The sequence below is a fragment of the Lytechinus variegatus genome, chromosome 2 (assembly GCF_018143015.1).
Source record: "Lytechinus variegatus isolate NC3 chromosome 2, Lvar_3.0, whole genome shotgun sequence".
Classification (NCBI taxonomy): Eukaryota; Metazoa; Echinodermata; class Echinoidea; order Temnopleuroida; family Toxopneustidae; genus Lytechinus; species Lytechinus variegatus.
In genome coordinates this window covers 36,430,079-36,451,530 of record NC_054741.1, presented here as the reverse complement: position 1 = coordinate 36,451,530, position 21,452 = coordinate 36,430,079, and the positions used below count along the sequence as shown (strand labels likewise).

Genomic DNA, 21,452 nt, shown 5'->3' with positions numbered 1-21,452 from the left:
CAATTTTGAAACCTCATTTTGCGGTAGTCGCTTCTTCCGGTACGACGAAAAACAACTTTTGGAATCCTCTGGTGATGCGGCCTGAAATAAAATTGAAAATAATAGAAGTATAAGAGAGAGAAGGGGGGTGTAGATCCAATAATGAGAGTAGAATACAGAAAGGAGATATAGTTTTCGACCAACGTTCATCACAACGTCATCCTGCAGAAATTTTTATTTTCAATTAATAATTTTACGAACAAATTCTATTTTTTACGATCGAACCAAGAATTTCTCCCTTAATTTATTATTTCGGTATTAAATAGGCAGTTACAAACTTACAGATTACAGGCGAACAACTTCCAGTCAGGGAGCATAACGGAGAAGACACTCACTGCACTTTATAACTAATACAAAATTACACGTGTCGATCTTTCAACTCAACCACGATATTCTATAAGCAACTTGATATTCTGGGAAGTATTTCGTTAAAATGTCTGTCAATTGTCGAATGCTGTATCCTTAAAAGTCTACCCGACAAAGTCCATCCGACAGTGTCTATCCGACAAAGTCTATCTGATAAAGTCTATCTGACAGATTCTGTCCGACGGTCTAACAGCGGTGCATCTAAGTCAATCAAAATCAATTTTGAAAACATTTCAGACGCATTTGTCGATGTCTAGATGAAACGCTTTCTTGCATGGTCATATAAAATTCAGCAAACAATCAGGGTCAATCTGCCTTGATAATGTTGATAGCGATGATCGTCAACAATCTCGCCTGCTCGCCATTATCTGGATGATTATGTTAAAAATTCACAAACTGGCCTACTCGATCAAACTTGCGATCTTGAATATTTTTCGGTCTGGGGAGCGTTTCATCAACATTTTTGTCTGACAAGTTGTCAGATCTGACATCTTTCCTTGATTCTGATTGGCTGAGAGGGACTGTTACTATGGTAATTGTCGGATAAAACAGAACTTGTCGGACAAAGTCCCTTCATGAAACGCTCCCCAGGTCAGTTTCGCCTGGCAAGCAAATCGGAGGCATGATGCTTGTAAAGGTCACCGTATACACCTTACGATTTTTTTTTGTTTTCGAAGCAAGAATGCGCACCCTTCTGTAAATTTGTACTTGATTTGTATTACTTTATATTACTTTGCATTATGTTTTGAATGGAAATGAAATTAAAAAAAAATGAATTGAATTGAATTAGTCTGTGACCCGAAGTTGGAATAAAACGTTAAAAAGTTTGATGCGTATATTAAGGCATGGAACATCTTACTGTGCAATGTTCTAAATCATCGTTCGAATAACGTGTTCAATATCAGACCGTGGACCAGTCGTAGGGTGTGCCGAGACCTTAAACTTTATTTCGAATATGGCAATGAAAGTATCGACTGCCTGTCTCATGCAACAGAAAAATTACATCATTTTGTCATATTTGAACCCTTCCATTTCACTCTGCTACGCCTCGTGATAGAAAAATAAAAAAAGATCTTTGTCGAATTACATTTTCCTCATAAAAATAATATATTCATAGGGGAAATCTATAGACCCCCAAATACAAATCCTAAAGATTTTATTGAAACATTACGGTCAATATCATCAGCACAAATACTGCATAATAAAACATGCATTATTATGGGGGAATTTAACTTTGACTTACTCCAATGTGACCAAACCACCGATAGTCATGACTTTCTTAACTTAATGCTATCTAAACATTTCTTTTCAGCGATTACCAAATACATCAGCTACACTGATTGACAATATTTTTGTTGGAGGAACTTCAATTTTCAAGTCAGGAATTATAGTTAGTGATATCTCAGACCACTTCCCCATCTTTACATTGATACCTAATACTATTCTTAATCCAAAGCCTAAAACAAAACAAAAAAAACAATATAGGATCACGTGATCTGTCACTATACAACATCAACCGTCTAAAAATGAACTCGATACAGTTGATTGGACTATAATCTATCACTGCACTGATACTAATATCGCATTCGAACAATTCATAGAAAAAAATTATGCATCACTTTAACTCTTGTATCCCAATTCGAAAAAAAAAACATCATTCAAATTATAAAAGCGCCCAAGGCGTCCATAGATTTCCAAGGCTTAATCAAAGTGCATCAATACAAAAAACAATCTATTTTATAAATATAAGAAAAACCTACTTCTTTGAATAAATCCAAGTATTCTTCATACCGTAATATATTAACATATTCGTTAAGGCTAATTGCTACGAAGAACTTTTATTCAAAACAATTCATTAAACATAAAGACGACATTAATAGTACCTGGAATACAATTAATGATATTCTGAATAGGAAAAAGATATCCAAACAAAAATCTGTATAAATGACAATGACATTCTAAATCCCTTCGAAATTGTGGTGTTCCACAAGGTTCCTTGTTAGGCCCCCTATTGTTTATACTGTATATTAGTGATTTTCAACATTCATCTGATAATTTGTTGTTTATTCTTTTTGCAGACGATTGTAATATATTTTTCTCCCACCGTAACCCCAGCAGCCTCCTTGAAATCCTGAACGAGGAATTGAAAATGGTCAAAGCCTGGATTAACACAAATAAGCTATTTTTAAATGTTAACAAAACTCATATGTTGTTCAGTAATACTATCAAATCTTTACCCGGTGATATATTGATTGCTAACACAAATTTAACTAAAATCGATTCCATATATATATATGGATAGCAAACTATCGTGGTAATCACATATTAATTATCTTTGTACATTAACGGCTATAGAAACACAGGCATTTTAAACAAACTTAAACATGATCTTCCCCCAAAAAATTTATCATCTCTCTACAATACTTTGAGTTTGCCCTATCTCAATTACGGTATTCTTGCTTGGGGTAATAGCAGTAAAAATCAACTCCATAGGTTATTTGTCATTCAAAAACGTGCGGTTAGAAACAAAAATAAAGCTGGTCTCCTTTCCCATACGATTCGTTACTTCCATGGAAATCAACTTCTCAAAATCTCAGACTTATATAGATATAATTTAGGAATTTTTATGTTCCAGCTATCAACAAATGAATTACCAGCCATTGTCACCTTATTATTTGTTAAAAGAAACGTAATTCATTCATATGCAACTCGACAAAGTACATTTTATCATTCACCACTGACTCGAACAACCTTTGCTCAGAAAACAATTACTTTCTGAGGACCGAAGTACTGGAACGGACTATCCAAAGACATTTCAGACTCCAATTCATTGTTTATATTCAAACGTAAACTTAAACATACTTTTCTGAATGATTATGCAGTTCAGGCAGCAGTAGATATCTAAACGTTTCAGCAGCTCCATTTTACCACCATACCCCCCCCCCTTTAAAACATTACTTTCCTTCCAGAGCGTGCTACAGATGTTATTAAACCAATTGGTTCACTATACCTTTCTAAACTTTTGCTTCTCTTTTACCTTGTTATTTTTAATAACTAAATAGCCTCAGATCTTATCTCCTTCTTCCATTGGGGCCTATAACTCACAAGCTCTACTTTCAACTTAGGCCCCTCCATTTTTCACTGATTTAAATTCTTATTGCGTATAATTTCTGTCTCAAGAACCATTTATTTCAACTCAAGATAATATGTCACACTCATGTCAAGCATGTTAATGTGTGTATATGAATTATGCAATATTTTGAACTATTGTACGCCCAAGCATTCAATATATTTTGTATGGCACTTTCCTACCTGTTATTTTCCTGAACCATGGAGGTTTATTCAATCGAACGAAGAAGAAATAGAGTGGTACACCAATCAAGGTTAGGACGAGTCCCACTACACTACTCACTGGACTTGTATACAGAGTAAGTCCCATTAGGAAGACTATGGCCAAGGCAAATAATACAGCAACAAGCACAGGTACCTATACGTGCGGGTAAATCAGAAATGACAATAGAACATGAGAGAACAAGAAGTGACATCAATAGAAATGTCTAACGTGGAGTAGTAATAGGGATTTTTTTCGCTTCCACGACATCATCATCATCATCACCACCACCATCACCACCACAATCATCATCATTATCATCATCATCATCATCATCATCATCATCATCATCATCATCATCATCATCATCACCATCATCATCACCATCATCACCACCATTACCATCATCATCATTAACATCATCATCATGAGCATCATCAGCATCATCATCATCATCATCATCAATATCTTTATCAGTATCGACGTCGCCTTCCTACCTTGAATGGCCTGTTAAGGTCAGGATACTTCCAGCGTGAATACGGGATGATACAGACAGTGATGGCTTGAAATGCTACCATAACGAATGACTGATACTGAATCAACGTGAAGACATCATCGACCATCAGACATACCATCACTATTGGAACCTGGTTTCAAAGGATAGCACAAAGTCAGTCTGATAACTATAAGTCATCTTCACACTGTTCGTTACATGTCCTATATTGATGATTTCCAATTGTGAACACACCACTTGGATGCACTGTTGGACAGTATGTTATTTCACTGCAGGGATCACACTGTAAACACACTATGAACACACTGAATACACTGTGAATACACTGAGAATGCACTGTGAACACTGATCACACTGTGAATACACTATGAACACACTGTAAATACACTGTGACCTAGGTGTGCACACACTGGGAATACACTATGAACACACTCTCAATACACTGTGAACACTGTGATCACACTGTAAAAACACTATGAACACACTGTGACTTCTGTGTTCACACTGTAAATACACCATGAAAACACTGTGAATACACCGTGAACACACTGGGAATACACTATGAACACACTGTGAATACACTGTGAACACACTGTAAATACACCGTGAACACACTGTGAATACACTGTGAACACACTATAAATACACCGTGAAAACACTGTGAATACACTGTGAACACACTGTGATCACACTGTAAACACGCTATGAACACACTGTGAATACTCTGTGAACACACTGATTATGCAAATAATGTGTGAATACACTGAATACACTGTGAGCACACCATAAATACACTGTGAAAGTACTGAGAAAACGAAATGAACATGCTGTGATAGATTTTGGACATTCTGTGAACACTTCTGTTAAAATACCATACATTGTGGAGTATGTAGACCTACAATATGACAGTGTCCATAAGTGACACACTGCTTCCCTAATGCTGGCACGGAAATATCTCAAAGGTATGACTTACCGTAACAATGACCGCGGGGAGTGGTGTACGATATCTGATGTTGATCATCCCAATCACCTCGGGCAAAAGACCATCCCGAGCAGCAGCATAGTACACCCTGTCATATCACACAAGGTATAAGCAAAGCATACCATTAATCTTAAAATAGTGAAGAGATTTACAAAAAGACACGTACGCCATGAATGAACTTGAATGTATCACATTTCATATTCAGTTATTCTTTTACACATATTATTACATGCAATAGAAAACGTCTGGGTAACCGTGTACAAAAACGTGAAAATGGTCAACACTGTGATTTCACTTTTTCCTTTTTTTCACGATGCTGATCAAACTTTGTCCAAAAAACTTTTATAAGTTCCTACCGCGAAAAAACCCATTGTTTAACATGTTTAAGGCCTCGCATTGCAAGAAAAATGGAAGGGATAGCAGGTATAAGGAGTAAAAACTGAGGATTAAGTGTTATTTCCACATCCCATGCGATTCGTCAATATACCACATAAATTAATACAACCATATGGATAAAGTGAAGGTTATACATCGTACCTTGAGAAGCCAAAATACATGGCATTTAGAGCTCCAATGGCTGATAAGGCTACAAACACCCAGATAGTCCAGGACCAGGTTCCAAGAGCCAGCACACTAAAGTCCTAAAAAAGAACGAACGAACAAGAACAACAAATAGGCCTACGACATGATTCCTACAGCTGTACATCTTAACCTCATGAAAGGAGCGTTTTCATGAAACGAATAGTGGGTTATTTCCATTGCTCTCAGTCAATCAGCATGACCAGATAAAAGGATTTCTATCAATGAAAGCGTTGACATCAAAAATAATTATGTCAACGATTTGATTAAAGTTATGAATGAAACAAAATATATTGAGAATATGATTAAGCACAAAAAACAACTTTTTTCATCCGTTTTATAAAGGCATGCGTTACTTTTCTACGAACAGTTTTATGGAATATATGAATTAAAATTATGCGTATGCATATCCTTTCATAACATCTATTTTGATTCAAATATTCGTCGATAACAGTGTGTTAAAATAATTATTTAGTTATGAAAATAAGGGTTAACCAGGGGCAGATCCAGGATTTTCCCCGAAGAAAATTTGACGAGCAAAAAAAAAGGGTTCCTCGGTGGGCACACTTGTATTACAACGACATCACAAATTTTGATTGTTTGTGCCCCCCCCCCCCCCCCGATTCGCCAGTGGGGTTAACGAATGGTTATTGAATACAGACTAGAATTTTGAAACATGTAATATGAGTTGAAGTGGAAAAGAAGGGGGCGGGGTAAAATGACAGAGAGATAGACAGAGAGAGAGAGAGAGGAGGGGGGGGGGGGATGCAGGAGAAAAAGTAAGGTTGCTGGGTAGTATTCTTTCATCAAGTTCATAAATCCTGAAAGCGAAGCCAGGCGGCTATGGAGCAAAGACGGCTGGGTTTGTAACCAATTAAGTGTCCTGACAGAATTACTCTCCGTACAGATCAGTGGGCGTGTAACCCTTCAAAATAAAATATGAATATAAATAAATACATGACTTACCGCTGCCACTGCCTTCGAGGCGAGAATCTCAGTAGGAGATAGGATGGTCAGATAGGCCACGTTAGCCAGCAAGTAGATGCCCGTGATCATTACCATGGAGATGATAATACTCAATGGAAGATTCCTTTGAAAAAAATCAAGAGAATCATTAACAGAAACGTTCGAAATAGTAAGAGACAAGTCAAAATTAACAATATTCAGAGACATATTAAACTCACCCCATTGAGAAATCCAATGTTTTATACCCATTGGCTGACCGGTTCCAGTAACTTTTTTCTTTCATCATACGCTGGGTCTATAAAACGGGGTGCCAATTTTTTTTATATAGTTTAGATGACTATCGGAATAAGATTATCTGTTTTAAATTCACACAGAGAGGAGAGAGAGAGAGAGAGAGAGAGCGAACTGAAAGGATGAGACAGTAAAAAGATAAAGGGAAACAAAGATGAAAAAATAGAAAGAGATAGAAATAGAAATAGAAAGAAAGAAATAAAGATGGGAGAGAAAGAATGGGGAGGATGGCAGAGAAAACTACGAGAGTGTGATTCCTAAGGTAGATAGAAAAGATTTACACTCAACGAAGTACTTTATGACTATATTCGACGGGGTACATTCTGATACTTCTACAGTCGAATAACTTTCTATATCATTCTAACCGGATAAATAAATTCATAATATTATTTTCATCAGTCGGTTCCCGTTGGTGTGACTAGCATTAACGATTTGATTAACTCTTTGCACGCTGAATTATTTTTATTATTATTATTTTTTTTTTTTTTTTGGGGGGGGTAATAATGACAATTGTTCAATGTTTTTTTTCTTTAATTCAAGGTTTCCAAATCGCGCACGTGATACTTATGATTATTACATAGATGTTATCCAAGGACTATTGCCTTTTATTAGCTTCTCTAACTTGAAGTTATAGGGGAGCAAATACTTATTACGATTGTTGAATTTAATTGTACGAATGTGCAAGATTATAACATCAGCGCGCATAGGGTTAAAGAAACATCTAGTACTTAATATCTAACTTAGATTAAAAATTACTACTACTACTACTACTATCAATAATAATTATAATAATAATTAAAATGATACTGACAACACTAATGATAATAACATTGATAATAATAATAATATATGAATTCATAATGTTTTTTCATCAGTCGATTTAGCATTAACGCTAAAAAATCTATAACTTAATATCTAACTTAGATTCAAAACAACAATTACTACTACTACTACTACTACTACTACTATACTACTACTATACAACAACATCAACTACTACTACTACTGCTGCTACTACTGCTACTACTACTACTACTACTACTACTACTACTACTACTACTACTATTACTACTATTCTACTACTACTACTACTACTACTAATACTACTACTACTACGACTACAACGACGACTACTACTACTAGTAGTATACTACTACTACTGCTGCTGCTACTACTACTACTATTACTACTACTTCTTCTTCTTCTTCTACTACTTGTAATACTATACTACAACAACAACTGCTACTACTACCAATACTCCTGCTACTAATACCAATATACTACTACGAATAATACTACAACTTTTAATTTTGTTAAGAGATAATTCTGATATTAAACGCCTTTTTTTACCTCTCCGGATCTTTGATTTCCTCTACAATCATAGCGATGGTCTCCCTGATCAAAAAAAAGAAAACAGTACAATGTTCTTGAGATGCGAGAACGTTTAAAGAACAGCTACGTGCCCCGTTGCAGAAAGAGTTATGTTTAAAAGCACCTCAGAAAATTAATCGTAAGTCTAAAATACTGGTTTCTGGTTGAAACTCAAGATGTATTTGATTTTTGGAGTTATGATTTATTGCATATCTTTCTGCAACGGCCCCCCCAAGTATTAAATACATAAATAGCAATACAAATTAACTTTAGATAGACGAACAAATATCAATGGACAACTAGAACAGGGTGTGTGCTGGGGCCCGTTGCAGAAATAGTTGTAATCAATCGCAACTCTAAAATCATGCGTAACTTGATTTTCAACCAATCAACAGCGCGAATTTGGGACTTGCGATTGATTTTTTGACTTGCGTTTAAACGCAACTCTTTCTGCAACGGGCCCCTGATGAAGTGATGTTTGGAACGTGCATCGATGACCTTATGAGTTCTCGATTTGTCAATTTTTCTTTTCGCTTCGGATTGTTAATAAAACTTTGCTGAAATATCAGTGAAAATACAAAGTAATCTCGCAAAACTTTCTTTGTAATAATTCAAGGCATATATTTCGACACTACATGGATAGGGCTATTCGATATAAGCTTTATTAAATTGTACATTTTCTGCCAAAAAAAATAAGACAAAGTATGAAAATATAATAGTTACCATCCTCCGAAGGCAAATATTCCACTATAAATAGCCTTGGGTATGTCGACTTCCATTGGAATGGCAAACGCATTGGTAAGATTCTGTGTATATCCTGAAATATTAGAGGGAGCGGAAATGTATAATCTGTTCAATTTCATATTAAGCAAATCATCATGATTAGTTCAAAATGGTTTACAGAAATTACGCTTCTGTACTTAGCCTCAGTTAATCCTAATAATATAGTTCAATGCGAAATGAAATGAAATTTGCAATTGCATTTATTTAGTTTTGCTTGTTAGTATTGTTCTCCAGATAATTTCGCATTGACAAAAATGATACATTTTCAAATAACAATACAAAATAGGAACAAAACATTAAAAAAAAATATGTTTGAAGCTCGGGGTCGACCCCTTTAAAACAAGAAATAAAATGATGCTACCGAAGCATATTAAAGATAGAAAACAGACAAAATGACATGCAAAGGCTACCCAGGCCCCCGTCATTCCTTCTTTCAGTCTTTCAAAAACTGCGGTGTTATATCAACTACATATTTCAATTATACAATTTATTGATTATACATGTAGAATGCTTACCTCTGCACATATTGACAATTCCACTAATAATAAGAACCATTAGGCCGATGATCTTTGTTACCGTCAAGGCATTTGTAAGACGAGACGACCATTTCACACTGACGCAATTGATGTAAACCAAACAAACTGAGAGATAGAGAAAAAAAGGATAATTTGAAGAAAAAAAATGTAACGATAAAAACAATAATAGGCGAAGAACAAATTCTATGCATTACTTTAGTTATATAGTTGTTCTTAAAGGCTCCGTTGTTGTATAAGATTGAATGATACTTTTTGCACTTGCTCGCGTAAGAGAAGAAATAGAAAGGACTTTTTTTGTTAGTTTCGAGGTGACAAATCTACATTATTTTTGCTAGATTGCAATCGATATCTCAAAATCCCATGGAGCAATGAGCAGTTAGATAACGAATTTACACCTTCTACTCCTAAGTAAAGCGCTCGCTCGTCATCGCCCTGGGAAGCCGCGGGGGTGCAGGGGTGGTGAAGCACCCCAATATATACCTGGGGGTACACTGTTAAGAACCCCTGCTTTTACAGGGGGAAAAAGAACAGAATCATTCTGTAAATTCAGGAATTTTTCCTGCAATTTAATAGAGCAGGGGTCCGTTGCAGAAAGAGTTGCGTTTAAACGCAAGTCAAAAAATCAATCGCAAGTCCAAAATGCGCGCTGTTGATTGGTTGAAAATGAAGTTGCGCGTGATTTTTAAAGATGCGTTTGATTGCAACTCTTTCTGCAACGGGCCCCAGGTCTGTTTAAAAAGGGGAAAGGCTGTTTTATTTAAGGAAGTTTCCATACACCAAATACCAATTTCTTGTAATTTTGCATGATATAATGTAAAATTACGCAATCTAGTAAGATTACAGGTGTTCTCGAGACTCTGCTGCAGGAACGTCTTTTATTTCAAGGATATATTTTCTAACATTGTGCTACGTGTATTATTCACTCGGGTATTCACCATATAGGAGATCTTGTAGGTAGCAGAAATTTAACCAAAATGTGGTTCATTTTTCTAGTGTGTCAACTTTAACACAGCACCCCTGTTATAGTTAATCGTTCCCAGGGCCCTGTCGTTCGTATACATGTATACGTTTAGGCAAATGTAGATAAAGGATGATCATAAGAGCTCGTTACCGAGCTCGCGCTTCGCGGTCGCATCGATTGTTGAGTTATTATTATACCCATCCTGTTCATGGTTTGCATGCTTTGAATATTCTGTTTTAGGATTAAGGTTCGCGCTCATATTTTTTATTTGATTAAATAACCCATCCCATTTATGAGTGCAAAATAATTGTTAACCTTTTCGTTGTTAAATCATATTCTCAAAAATATTTCAGGTCGCATCATTTGATTGGTGAAACATATATTATATTCATGAGCCACTGCAAATAGTAATTAATAGAACTCTCTAGGTCTTTATATTGATTATTTGAGCCCACCTTCGCACTCGCATGTTTTTTTTATAGAGATATGCATATTGTTAATAATAATAAACAGTACTTAGAATGTAGCGGTTTCAGGTAGGAATTTAAGCTCGCGCTCCGCGCTCGCATCAATAAGTTAGGACTATACACATCCATAATATTCATGGTAACAAAGTGAGCTTATAATATCCAGTTTTCAGGTTGAGAAAATAAATATTTGCGGCACGCGCTTCGCGCTCGCATTATCTGATTGGTGAGACATTTCATTCATGAGCCACTGCAAACAGGTACTTCTGCAGGCCGGAATATCAAAAATGTCGGCTAATACAGATATAAAAATTAATGTGTTTATGTTTACTCAACTATTCCACCATAAAAAGTCTCACAAAAGTATGTCGCTTGAATACCGTATCATTTATCATTAAAGAAAAAATCATTAACATAATTGTTTCAGGTAACTTGATCTCAGATCGAGTCTTATGTCTTATAAAGGAGTGACAAAATGTGTAACTGTAGCGTGAAACATGAAAAAAACTCATATTGGGCTTAAATGACACTTACAGAGGATGACCGTAGCGATGAGACGAATAGCATGGGAGGGAACATGGCAATCGTTGAAAAACGGCGCTGTTAGATAATTAGCGATCGTGATCCCTTGCACGGCTGATATGGCAGGCATGATGATGGCTAAGATGGTCCACATTCGCAAGAAGGCCAGGACCGGTCCAAAGTATTCAAATATAAATGTGAACTCTCCGCCAGATTTGCCTGAGGTAAGACTGAGTTCTGTGTAGCACATGGCTCCGCATGTTGCGATGGAAGCGCAGATGACCCACAGGACTAGGGAGAGACCTACCGATCCACCTGCTCCCTTCAAGACACCTTGTAAAGGATGATACATAACATTGAAAATGTTTTGATTTGATTTGATTCCATTCTATTGTTCCAATCTTATTCGATTCCATTCCATTGTATTCCATTCTATTCAATTTGATATGATGCGATTCCGTGTCATTTGGTTCGATTCGTTTCTATTCCATTCAGTTTGACTTTAAAGCAGGGACCCTCGTATGCAGCTGTTGCCTGTAAGCCATTTTTAAAGAGGCAATTTGTAGAGACATTGCGATATCAAGCAACATAGAAAAGTTCATATGAAGAACCCATTTCATAGAAAAATACCGACAAGACATTAAAACGATGATGAGAAGAGGAAACTGATATTTTGTGAAAAATGCAAGTACTTTCATTTGAATTGAATTGAAATGGGGAAACAACGGGAGAAACTAGAAGCGACGAAAATGAGAACTATATATCGAGGAAGATCAGAGAACACCCTGCAAAAACTCTGGTGTTGATTTACACCAGCCCGGAATCTATATATGTCAACACCACAGAAGTGTTAAACAACACCAGTTTCCTTGTGGTATAACACCAGATAGGTGTTTATACAACACCGATTAGTATTAACATAGCATCGTTTTGATTCCGAACTGGTGTTGTTTCAATACGTCTCTGCATGGTGTGGACATATATATAGATTCCTGGCTGGTGTTTAATCAACACCGGAGTTTTTTCAGTGCATGAAGGATAAAAAGGGAGGGGTGGAATAAGAAGGGGAAAGGGTGAGGACGTGGAAGAGAGAGAGAGAAATAAAATTCCAGAACATACAAGACTATCCTAGTACTCAAAACGGGTATAAGACACAGTCACACCCACGAACCCGATTCCAAACTGATCGATGTTTTATTTCATTGGTAATACCCATTATTTAGTCTGTCTGGAGTCGGTTAATCGTCCGTGTGTCTGGAACATCATACCTGCAGGTGAAATGAAGATCCCAGTGCCAATGATGATCCCCATCACCATACCAATACATCCGGGGAGACCAACATTCCTACCTAAAACGATCCGGTCTCTTTCGGATGACGTAGATGGTGGCGGTGAAGATGGCTCTTCTCTTCCGGCGGTTCCGTCTGATCTGTTCCTTATTTGATCTTGAGCCATGATGGTGAAACAGTTTCACCAAGGTGATATCTGAGTAATGCTGGTGAGAATGGGAAAAGACGGTATTTCGTCGTGTCTTTATCTGTTTTTTAGTTAAAAGGTAGTATGTCTCATCAAGTGACATCACTTTGCAAATCTCTTAATTTTCATCTATATTATGCAGAGTACGAAAAATGCTCACTGATGAAGCTTGTAACCATGCTATCCGATCTCTTTTGCTTAGTAGGCTAGATTACTCAAATTCTCTATTGATCAATATCAATAAAACAGATCGTGAAAGGTTGCAGCGCATTCAAAATCGCACCGCTAGGATTATCTTGAAAGCTCAACAGTATGAGCGGTTCACCTCAAAAAAATGTTGATTTGAATCAATAGAGAAAAATCAGACAAGCACAATGCTGAAAATTTCATCAAAATCGGATGTAAGATAAGAAAGTTATGACATTTCAAAGTTTCGCTTATTTTTAACAAAATAGTTATATGAACGAGCCAGTTACATCCAAATGAGAGAGTCGATGATGTCACTATTTCTTTTGTTTTTTATTGTTTGAATTATACAATATTTCAATTTTTACGAATTTGACGATTAGGACCTCCTTGCCTGAAGCACAAAATGTTAAAATAATGGAATTCCATGTGTTCAGGGAGGACTGAAACTTCATTTTACATGACAATGATGAGAAAATGAAAATATTTCATATTTCATACAAAAGAAATAGTGAGTGAGTGATGTCATCAGTTCCTCATTTGAATTCGGACCGAGATGTGCATATAACTGTTTTGTGAAATGAAGCGAAAATTTAAAATGCCATAACTTTCTTATTTTACATCAGATTTTGATGAAATTTTCAGTGTTATGCTTGTTGAATTTTCTCTTTTTATTCAAATCAAGTTTTTGTTGGGGTGGACTTGTCCTTTAAAGCATAAAGTGCACTGGTTACCAGTTGACAGAAGAATTTCTTACAAAGTTGCACTGTTAGTTTTAAGTGTATGCATAAAATGGCACCCGAATACCTCTATAGTTTACTTAGATCGATCCCCACACCGGCCACATTTAAGACTTCGTTCTAGTAAAGACACTACAATTTTACACATTCCTAGAGTTGTTTTAAAAAGGGGGGAAGCTAGTTTTGATTTTTGCGGTCCCAAATTATGGAATAGTTTACCAATTCCCCATCGATCATGTACTTCTGTTGAATCTTTTATAAGAAATTTGAAAACATATTTATTTTTGTTGTAGTGTCACTGTAATATGGGAAAGCAATCTGTACAAAACGCATAGAGCAATTTCAATTGATTATGCGCTAAGTACCAATTTATTATTAGTAGTAGTAGTACGTGCATCTGATGTTTTGCCCGTGCCCCCCCCCCCTTTGAGAGACACATGTAAAAAGTACCGCGAAAACAGTTTTCTTGTTTGCTTGTCATTTTTTTTTCGTGGACGGAATGTCCTTATTCTTTGGTTGAAACCCATTTTTTTTTTGCTTGTCAATTTTTTTCTATATTTCTATTTTCTATTTTTTTCTTATGTCTGATTGCGACTGACACCATTAAACCTATTCCTACTTTTATTACATTCTGAATATCATAATCATAATCATTATCATCATATCACTATCGCCATCATCGTCATTACATTATCATCATCATTATCATCATCATCATCGTCATCATCGATCATCATCATCAAGATTACTTATACGATTTTACACGAGAAAATAGAAATTACACACAATTCAAACCAACTTGGAGTCATGAATTAGTCAAGATTTTTTTTTTAAAGTTAATGTGATGCATTTTTCCGATTTTATTCCAAAATGTCACTGGCATTTTGCAGCTACGAGCTACGGCATCGACATATTGTGAATTTGTGGATTTTCCCTTGACCATGTAGGATGACTCAAAGAAGATAAATATACAAGATGAGGAAAAATCCACACGTATCACATATACATAACATCATGAAGGCGCTTTAATACTACGGGCTTTTCTAAGCGCACTGAGTTCTATTTATGGTTTATACTTACGGATAAAAAATCACATACTTAATTACCTTATGCACAAGCGATGTATTAAAAGAGCTATGATGAATTATGATGCTCCTATACGGATGTTGGCATCCTGGTGTAAGTAAAGTATACTCAAGTGATCGTTGTTTATCCTCGTGACACCACCCACATCTACACAGTGAAGAAACTGAATACTACTGAGTTGGCCTCGACACTATTCAGCCATCACCAGAGAACTACAATAAACCATGCAAACAGTCAGTAATTAGTTTGCTGCATGCACTCCTGAATATACCTGCCCTTCTCCTGATGACTTGGCTAGCGACTCACTGTAACAAGTGAAAGGGCCGATACAGGATATCGAGTGAGAACACTTTCATAAACAGATCACAAGATCAGTGGGGGAGGTCAAATTCCTGATAGTCCACAGAGACAGTGCACAGTGCCCCCCCCCCTCCCTTCCCCTCGATCGCCACCGTACCTCTCCTCGCACGCTCGCTCCTTCTCACTTTTCATCTTTCGATGTGGTTGCCAAGTGGTAATAGATCACCATACCCAACTGCGTCCCAGCTCGAAAGTTCAAGCAACTGTTCTTTCAAGACTTCGAGTTTTTTTAATCACCTTTCGCCCTGGAGTAGTAAATTTATACGGGTGTGAATTAGACCCTATAGTGTCTAATTCACACCCTGAAAGTATACGTTATCATGTTCTTGACCCAGTTAATGTTTTGATGTGTCGACCCGATAACTTGTATGCGGGCTTGTATGTTCCTAAACATTCATGTCATATATTCTCGATGTCATGAAACAGAAATGAGATAAAAACATGCCAAGCCAAGGATTTGATCTGACAGAAAATATTGTAAGTTCATAACATTGTAGTCCATTGTATGGAAATGAGCTGGCTATACCAAAATTACAATACATAAATGAAACACACTTGAAGAAAGTGAGAATAAAAAGGGTTAAACAATACATGTAAAACATATGATACTTCGATCACCACTGAGGAGTCATGACGTGCATGTTGGAAGACGATTCACATTTTGTCCAAGTGTGATCATTATTCGTAGTGATAAAACAAGAAATATGTATGTCATTATCCTCATAACATTTATTATTGAGGGCGCTGTTTTCCTGCTGCCAAGAGAGTGAAGCTCTCTCTGAAATGTCATTAATTTTCAAGTTTTCGGGGCTGTCTGTTTTATTAACATGTAAGTGTTCGTCCAACAGTAATATACGTGAACCTGAGTTACTGATTTAGTCTAATGTTGTGATATGGCTATGTCAAAAACTCTGGATTTGTTGATACTGCAGATTTGCAGGGTCCTTGTTAAGTCAACTCAGTGCAGGGGCACCCCCACCACTTTTTTGGTCGAGTACCCCCCCCCCCCGATGCCAGACGACAAAATGTTCGTAAAACGGCACACCGGCCTGATAAAAAACAAATTCCTTTGAGGATTTCAACTCCAAATGGGAGTTCAATATTCAGCTAGGTCGCTTTTCCACAACATCAGTCACGTCAGTGTTGGTTCATTTGCTATAGCCTACACATGTCATCACATTTGTTTGATATGTTTACTTTATTGGACCCTTATTCCTCACTTGAATCATATAAAAATATCAAGATCGCAGCTGTGATGATCTCGGTGTCACCCACCTGTTAAAGAATGGGGTCTATGTATTACCCCTAGTAAATTCCCCTATATCTCTAAAGAATTGTGACATCCCCCCCCCCCCCCCAAAAAAAGGGAATTGTGACATTTCATTATTCAATACTTACTCCGTGAGGTTTTGTTAATTGTGTAGATAGACAGGTGATTGAAACATATGGATCATCTTTCATCCACATCCAAGATAACAGCTGAATATTAAACCAAGAACAAGGGGAGTTACGATATGTAGATTTCTCTTGGTGGTTCCCAGCAATAAATACATGTACATTGAATCAATGCGACGTCGGAAAAATGCAACCATTCTATCCAGAAATGGTATGGAAAATAAAAAAAGAAGTAGAAGAAAGGAAATTTAGAATCATGGAGCTATAATAGCTTCATGATTGAACTGTTGAATAGGAGCTGTAAGAATGACAGAGTGAAATTCATCACATAAGGAAGCTATGGGCCATAATTAATTTCTGAGCTCTTCTGAGTAAATTATAATGATATGAACTGTGATAAACTATTGTTGCTATCGAAAAAGGTCCCTTAGAAACCGTGGCTATGAATAAATACAAATGGATCAAAACTGTTGTGATACAAAAAAAATATGCTTTTGATAAAAATTTATGTAACATATTGCTCGTAAAACTGTTCCTCAAACCCAACAAAGCTCGGTTACTAAGGTAAATATGTTACGTAGTAACCGTTGCTATATTTTGGAAATTCACGTTGGCACCCACTGCTAAAAATGTTTAGGATAACTTACTGATCTACCTGTGTGCCAATTTTCATGCTTGTACCATTTTCTGAACATTTTCTTTCACCGATCACCTAGACTATTATTCTCTATCTATCATTATCAAGTTTCAGATCACAATATCAACAATTTTCTGCTCGCATTATTAATGTAGGAAGATCCCCTATTACTCATTCTTTTTATGATTTTCAAAACATGAATAGTGTCCAGTTTTAAGGTCTAAATCTCGATTTTTTTCCGCTCGCGCTTCGCGCTCGAATCAATTGTTTAGTTAAATAGCTATCCTGTTCAAGAGTACAAAAGTTGATTAACATTTTACATTCTTTATGCAGAAATGTCAAAATTTTCGCGCTCGCATTATTTGATTGTTGAAATATGTAACGTCTTCATGGCTAAGTGCAAGGAGTCCTAGATCCTTAACAGGTACCTTTTCGATCAGTTCAAAACGTATATAAAAATTTTCTGCTCGTGCTCTACTCTCGCACTTTTAATGTAAGGAAGATCCCCAATTACTCGTCCTTTTCATGATTTACAAAACATGAATAGAGCATGTAGAGTTCCTCGTTCAGTAGGTCTAAATATCGAAATTTTCTGCTCGCGCTTCGCGCTCGCATCAATTGTTTAGTTATATACCTATTCTGTTTAAGTTACAAAAAGTGCTTAGAATTTCCATTTTTTAAATGTCAAAAAGTTTCAGCTCGCGCTTTGCGCTCGCATTATCTGATTTTTAAAACATGTAACATCTTCATGGCTAGTTGCAAGCAGTCTTTAACAGATACCTTTTCCATCAGTTCATTTCTGCTCGCGCTTCGCGTTCGTAGTAATATAATTCATTTGCACATCTTTTTTAGGATAACAAACATTGCTCAGAATGTTCAAAATTTTAGGAAGAAATACATAAGATTTCCAAAAAAATTGGCTCGCGCTTCGCGCTCGCATTATATAAATAAGGATTATGATATATATTTATGTTTATTCATAAGAATAAAGCTAAGAAGTGACTACAAGGGCTACCCCTTCAAAATAAACCAAAAATCATCTTTGAGCGGCTGATCGGGAAAATCTGGCTGAAAAAAAATCCGCCCCCATTGGCGAAGGCTGGATTCGCCCCTGATTATCGTTATATAACAGTAATATTATTATTAGTGATTATTATCTTTATTATTATTATTTTTGTTATTATCATTATTATCATTACTGCTACTGCTACTACTACTACTACTACTACTACTACTACTACTACTACTACTACTACTTCTACAACTACAACAACTACTACTACTACTTCTATTGCTACTACTACTACTACTACTCTACTACTAGCTACTACTACTACTTCTTCTACTACTACTTCTACTACTACTACTACTACTACTACTACTACTACTACTACTACTACTACTACTACTACTACTACTACTACTACTACTACTACTACTACTACTACTACTACTACTACTACTACTTCTACTCCTACTACTACTACTACTACTACTACTACTACTACTACTACTACTACTTCTACTACGACTACTACTACCACTCTACTACTACTCTACTACTATTACTACTACTAGTACTACTACTACTACTACTACTACTACTACTACTGCTACTACTACTATTACTACCAAACTGTTCATGCATTTACACAATGTGATATGAAATATTTTATGTATAAATTAATAAATGGACCATTTAATGAAAGTTAATTGTTTGATCTAGCTGACACTTATTTTAACTCACAGTTTCCATAATAACCGGTGTAACAGTCAACCCCTGTCACCTTCTCAGCCAATCAATACAAATGGACTGATCGAAGAATCGGAAATTGTCCGATATGACAACTTGCCAGGCGACAAAATGTTCGTAAAACGGCACCCCGGCCCGATGAAAAAAAAATTCTTTTGAGGATTTCAACTCCAAATGGGAGTTCAATATTCAGCTAGGTCGCTTTTCCACAACATCAGTCACGTCAGTGTTGGTTCATTTGCTATAGCCTACACATGTCATCACATTTGGTTGATGTGTTTACTTTATTGGACCCTTGTTTCTCACTTGACTCATATAAAAATAGCAAGATCGCAGCTGTGATGATCTCGGTGTTACCCACCTGTTAAAGAATGAGGTCTATACTATGATCCCTAGTAATTCCCCTATATCTCTAAAGAATTGTGACACCCCCCAAAAAAAAGGAATTGTGACAATCCATTATTCAATACTTACTCCGTGAGAATTTGTAAAATTGTGTAGATAGACAGGCGATTGAAACATATGGATCATCTGTCATCCAAATCCAAGATAACAGCTGAATATCAAACCAAGAACAAGAGCAGTATACGAAATGTAGATTTCTCTCGGTGGTTCCCATAAATGGAACCACATGTACAATGAATCAATACGACATCGGAAAATGCAACCATTCTATCCAGAAATGGAACAAATGGAAAATAAAAACAGAAGTAGAAGAAAGAACCATGGAATCGGAGCTGTAAGAATGACAGGGTGAAATGAATCGTGAACGAGTTCTTTCATAAACAGAGTTGAAAAATAAACTGATCACACTTTGCAAGGGCACTGCACAAACTTATTTACACAGACGAGCTTCAATAGTCGTTATATACCTCAGTCACATTTACCCTATACGGCGGTCGTATTCGGAGAGTAAAAAACGGCCGCTATATTCCTTTTTATTCAAACCATGATAATGTAGCTGGTACAAAATGTTGAAACGGCTGTTTTCTACTCACCTAACGTTCGCCGTTGGGGGAAATGTGACTGATGTATTTCTAAGCTCATGTGAATAATTCAGAGATTGGTTCAATCCAGTGGCGTAGACAGGTCCTTAGACCTGGGGGGGGGGATGATCCTTAGCTGGGTCATACTTTCTATATATATATATATATATATATATATATATATGTATATATATATATATATATATATATATATATATATATATATATATATATATATATATATATATATATATATATATATATATATATATATATATATATATATATATATATATATATATATATATATATATAATATATATTTGTATATACATATATATATATATACACACGCACGGTACACAACACCACCCTAGTTCAGGAGAATTTGCTATGACCCATGTCAGCAAACAAAAACTGAAGAAGGCAGGCCGAAAGCTTTACAACATAGTGTATACTTTGCTTCATCCTTGATTCTACTCTACTCTTCACACATATATTATAAACAATGATCAAAGCGATTGGTACATATATCCACGCCCCTCTCATTATATATATATATATATATATATAATTAATACATAAATATAAAGAATGAAGGAGATAACGTACTCGATAAAAACAAAATATCATGGGCCAAAGCAGACGAGTTAAAGATAACAAAATAACACGATCTGCCTCATGGATTATCTCGTGTGTCTTTTAATCACTTTGCTTTCAGCAATAAACAGGGCATCCAGAAATAAACAAACTTCCTTGCACATTTTTCATGGCAGTAATCTTTTGTTTGATTAATGACAATGAGTAAAGATGATCATAAGAGAAATGTCATTTGTCGGATTGTTGAGGACATGGCCAGCAGGGAAAAGGGTCAGTGTATGTGTATAGGTAATTTCTTATTAATTCGTTTGAACAGTGTTAATGTGTTATGAAAGCAATTGCTCTGAAAGGGAGTGATTAAGCGACACTTTCTTAAATCTGTAATGAAATATTTTGAACTTATCTCCTTTGCAAATACATAATTATTATAAGGAAATGTACTTGGTGAAACTCTGAATAACGATCCTTAAATGTATATGACGACGCAAGACAGTTGTTATTACTTAAAACTTGCAAGTTGTAAAT

General features: G+C 36.0%; 1 protein-coding gene across 1 annotated transcript; it reads right to left on the bottom strand.

Moving 5' to 3' along the window:
* LOC121407984 (Y+L amino acid transporter 2-like) lies at positions 1–20,083 on the bottom strand. Its single transcript, XM_041599270.1, has 13 exons — positions 19,816–20,083; positions 15,217–15,408; positions 12,977–13,203; positions 11,721–12,041; positions 9,738–9,863; positions 9,163–9,256; positions 8,419–8,463; positions 6,778–6,901; positions 5,770–5,873; positions 5,224–5,320; positions 4,234–4,383; positions 3,718–3,892; positions 1–81 (listed from the first exon to the last, which is right to left on the bottom strand). The coding sequence occupies exons 3-13, from the start codon at positions 13,161–13,163 to the stop codon at positions 14–16; spliced, it is 1,491 nt and encodes a 496-aa protein (XP_041455204.1). The 5' UTR covers positions 13,164–13,203; positions 15,217–15,408; positions 19,816–20,083; the 3' UTR covers positions 1–13.
* Positions 20,084–21,452: the final 1,369 nt, after the last annotated feature.

Coding starts and splice junctions, on each gene's coding strand:
- LOC121407984 (XM_041599270.1), bottom strand. CDS start 13,163: ATGGCTCAAGATCAAATAAGGAACAGATCAGACGGAACCGCCGGAAGA. Junction 9,257..9,737: donor AATTGTCAATATGTGCAGAG/GTAAGCATTCTA, acceptor CTAATATTTCAG/GATATACACAGAATCTTACC. Junction 4,384..5,223: donor TCCCCGCGGTCATTGTTACG/GTAAGTCATACC, acceptor CTTTGAAACCAG/GTTCCAATAGTGATGGTATG.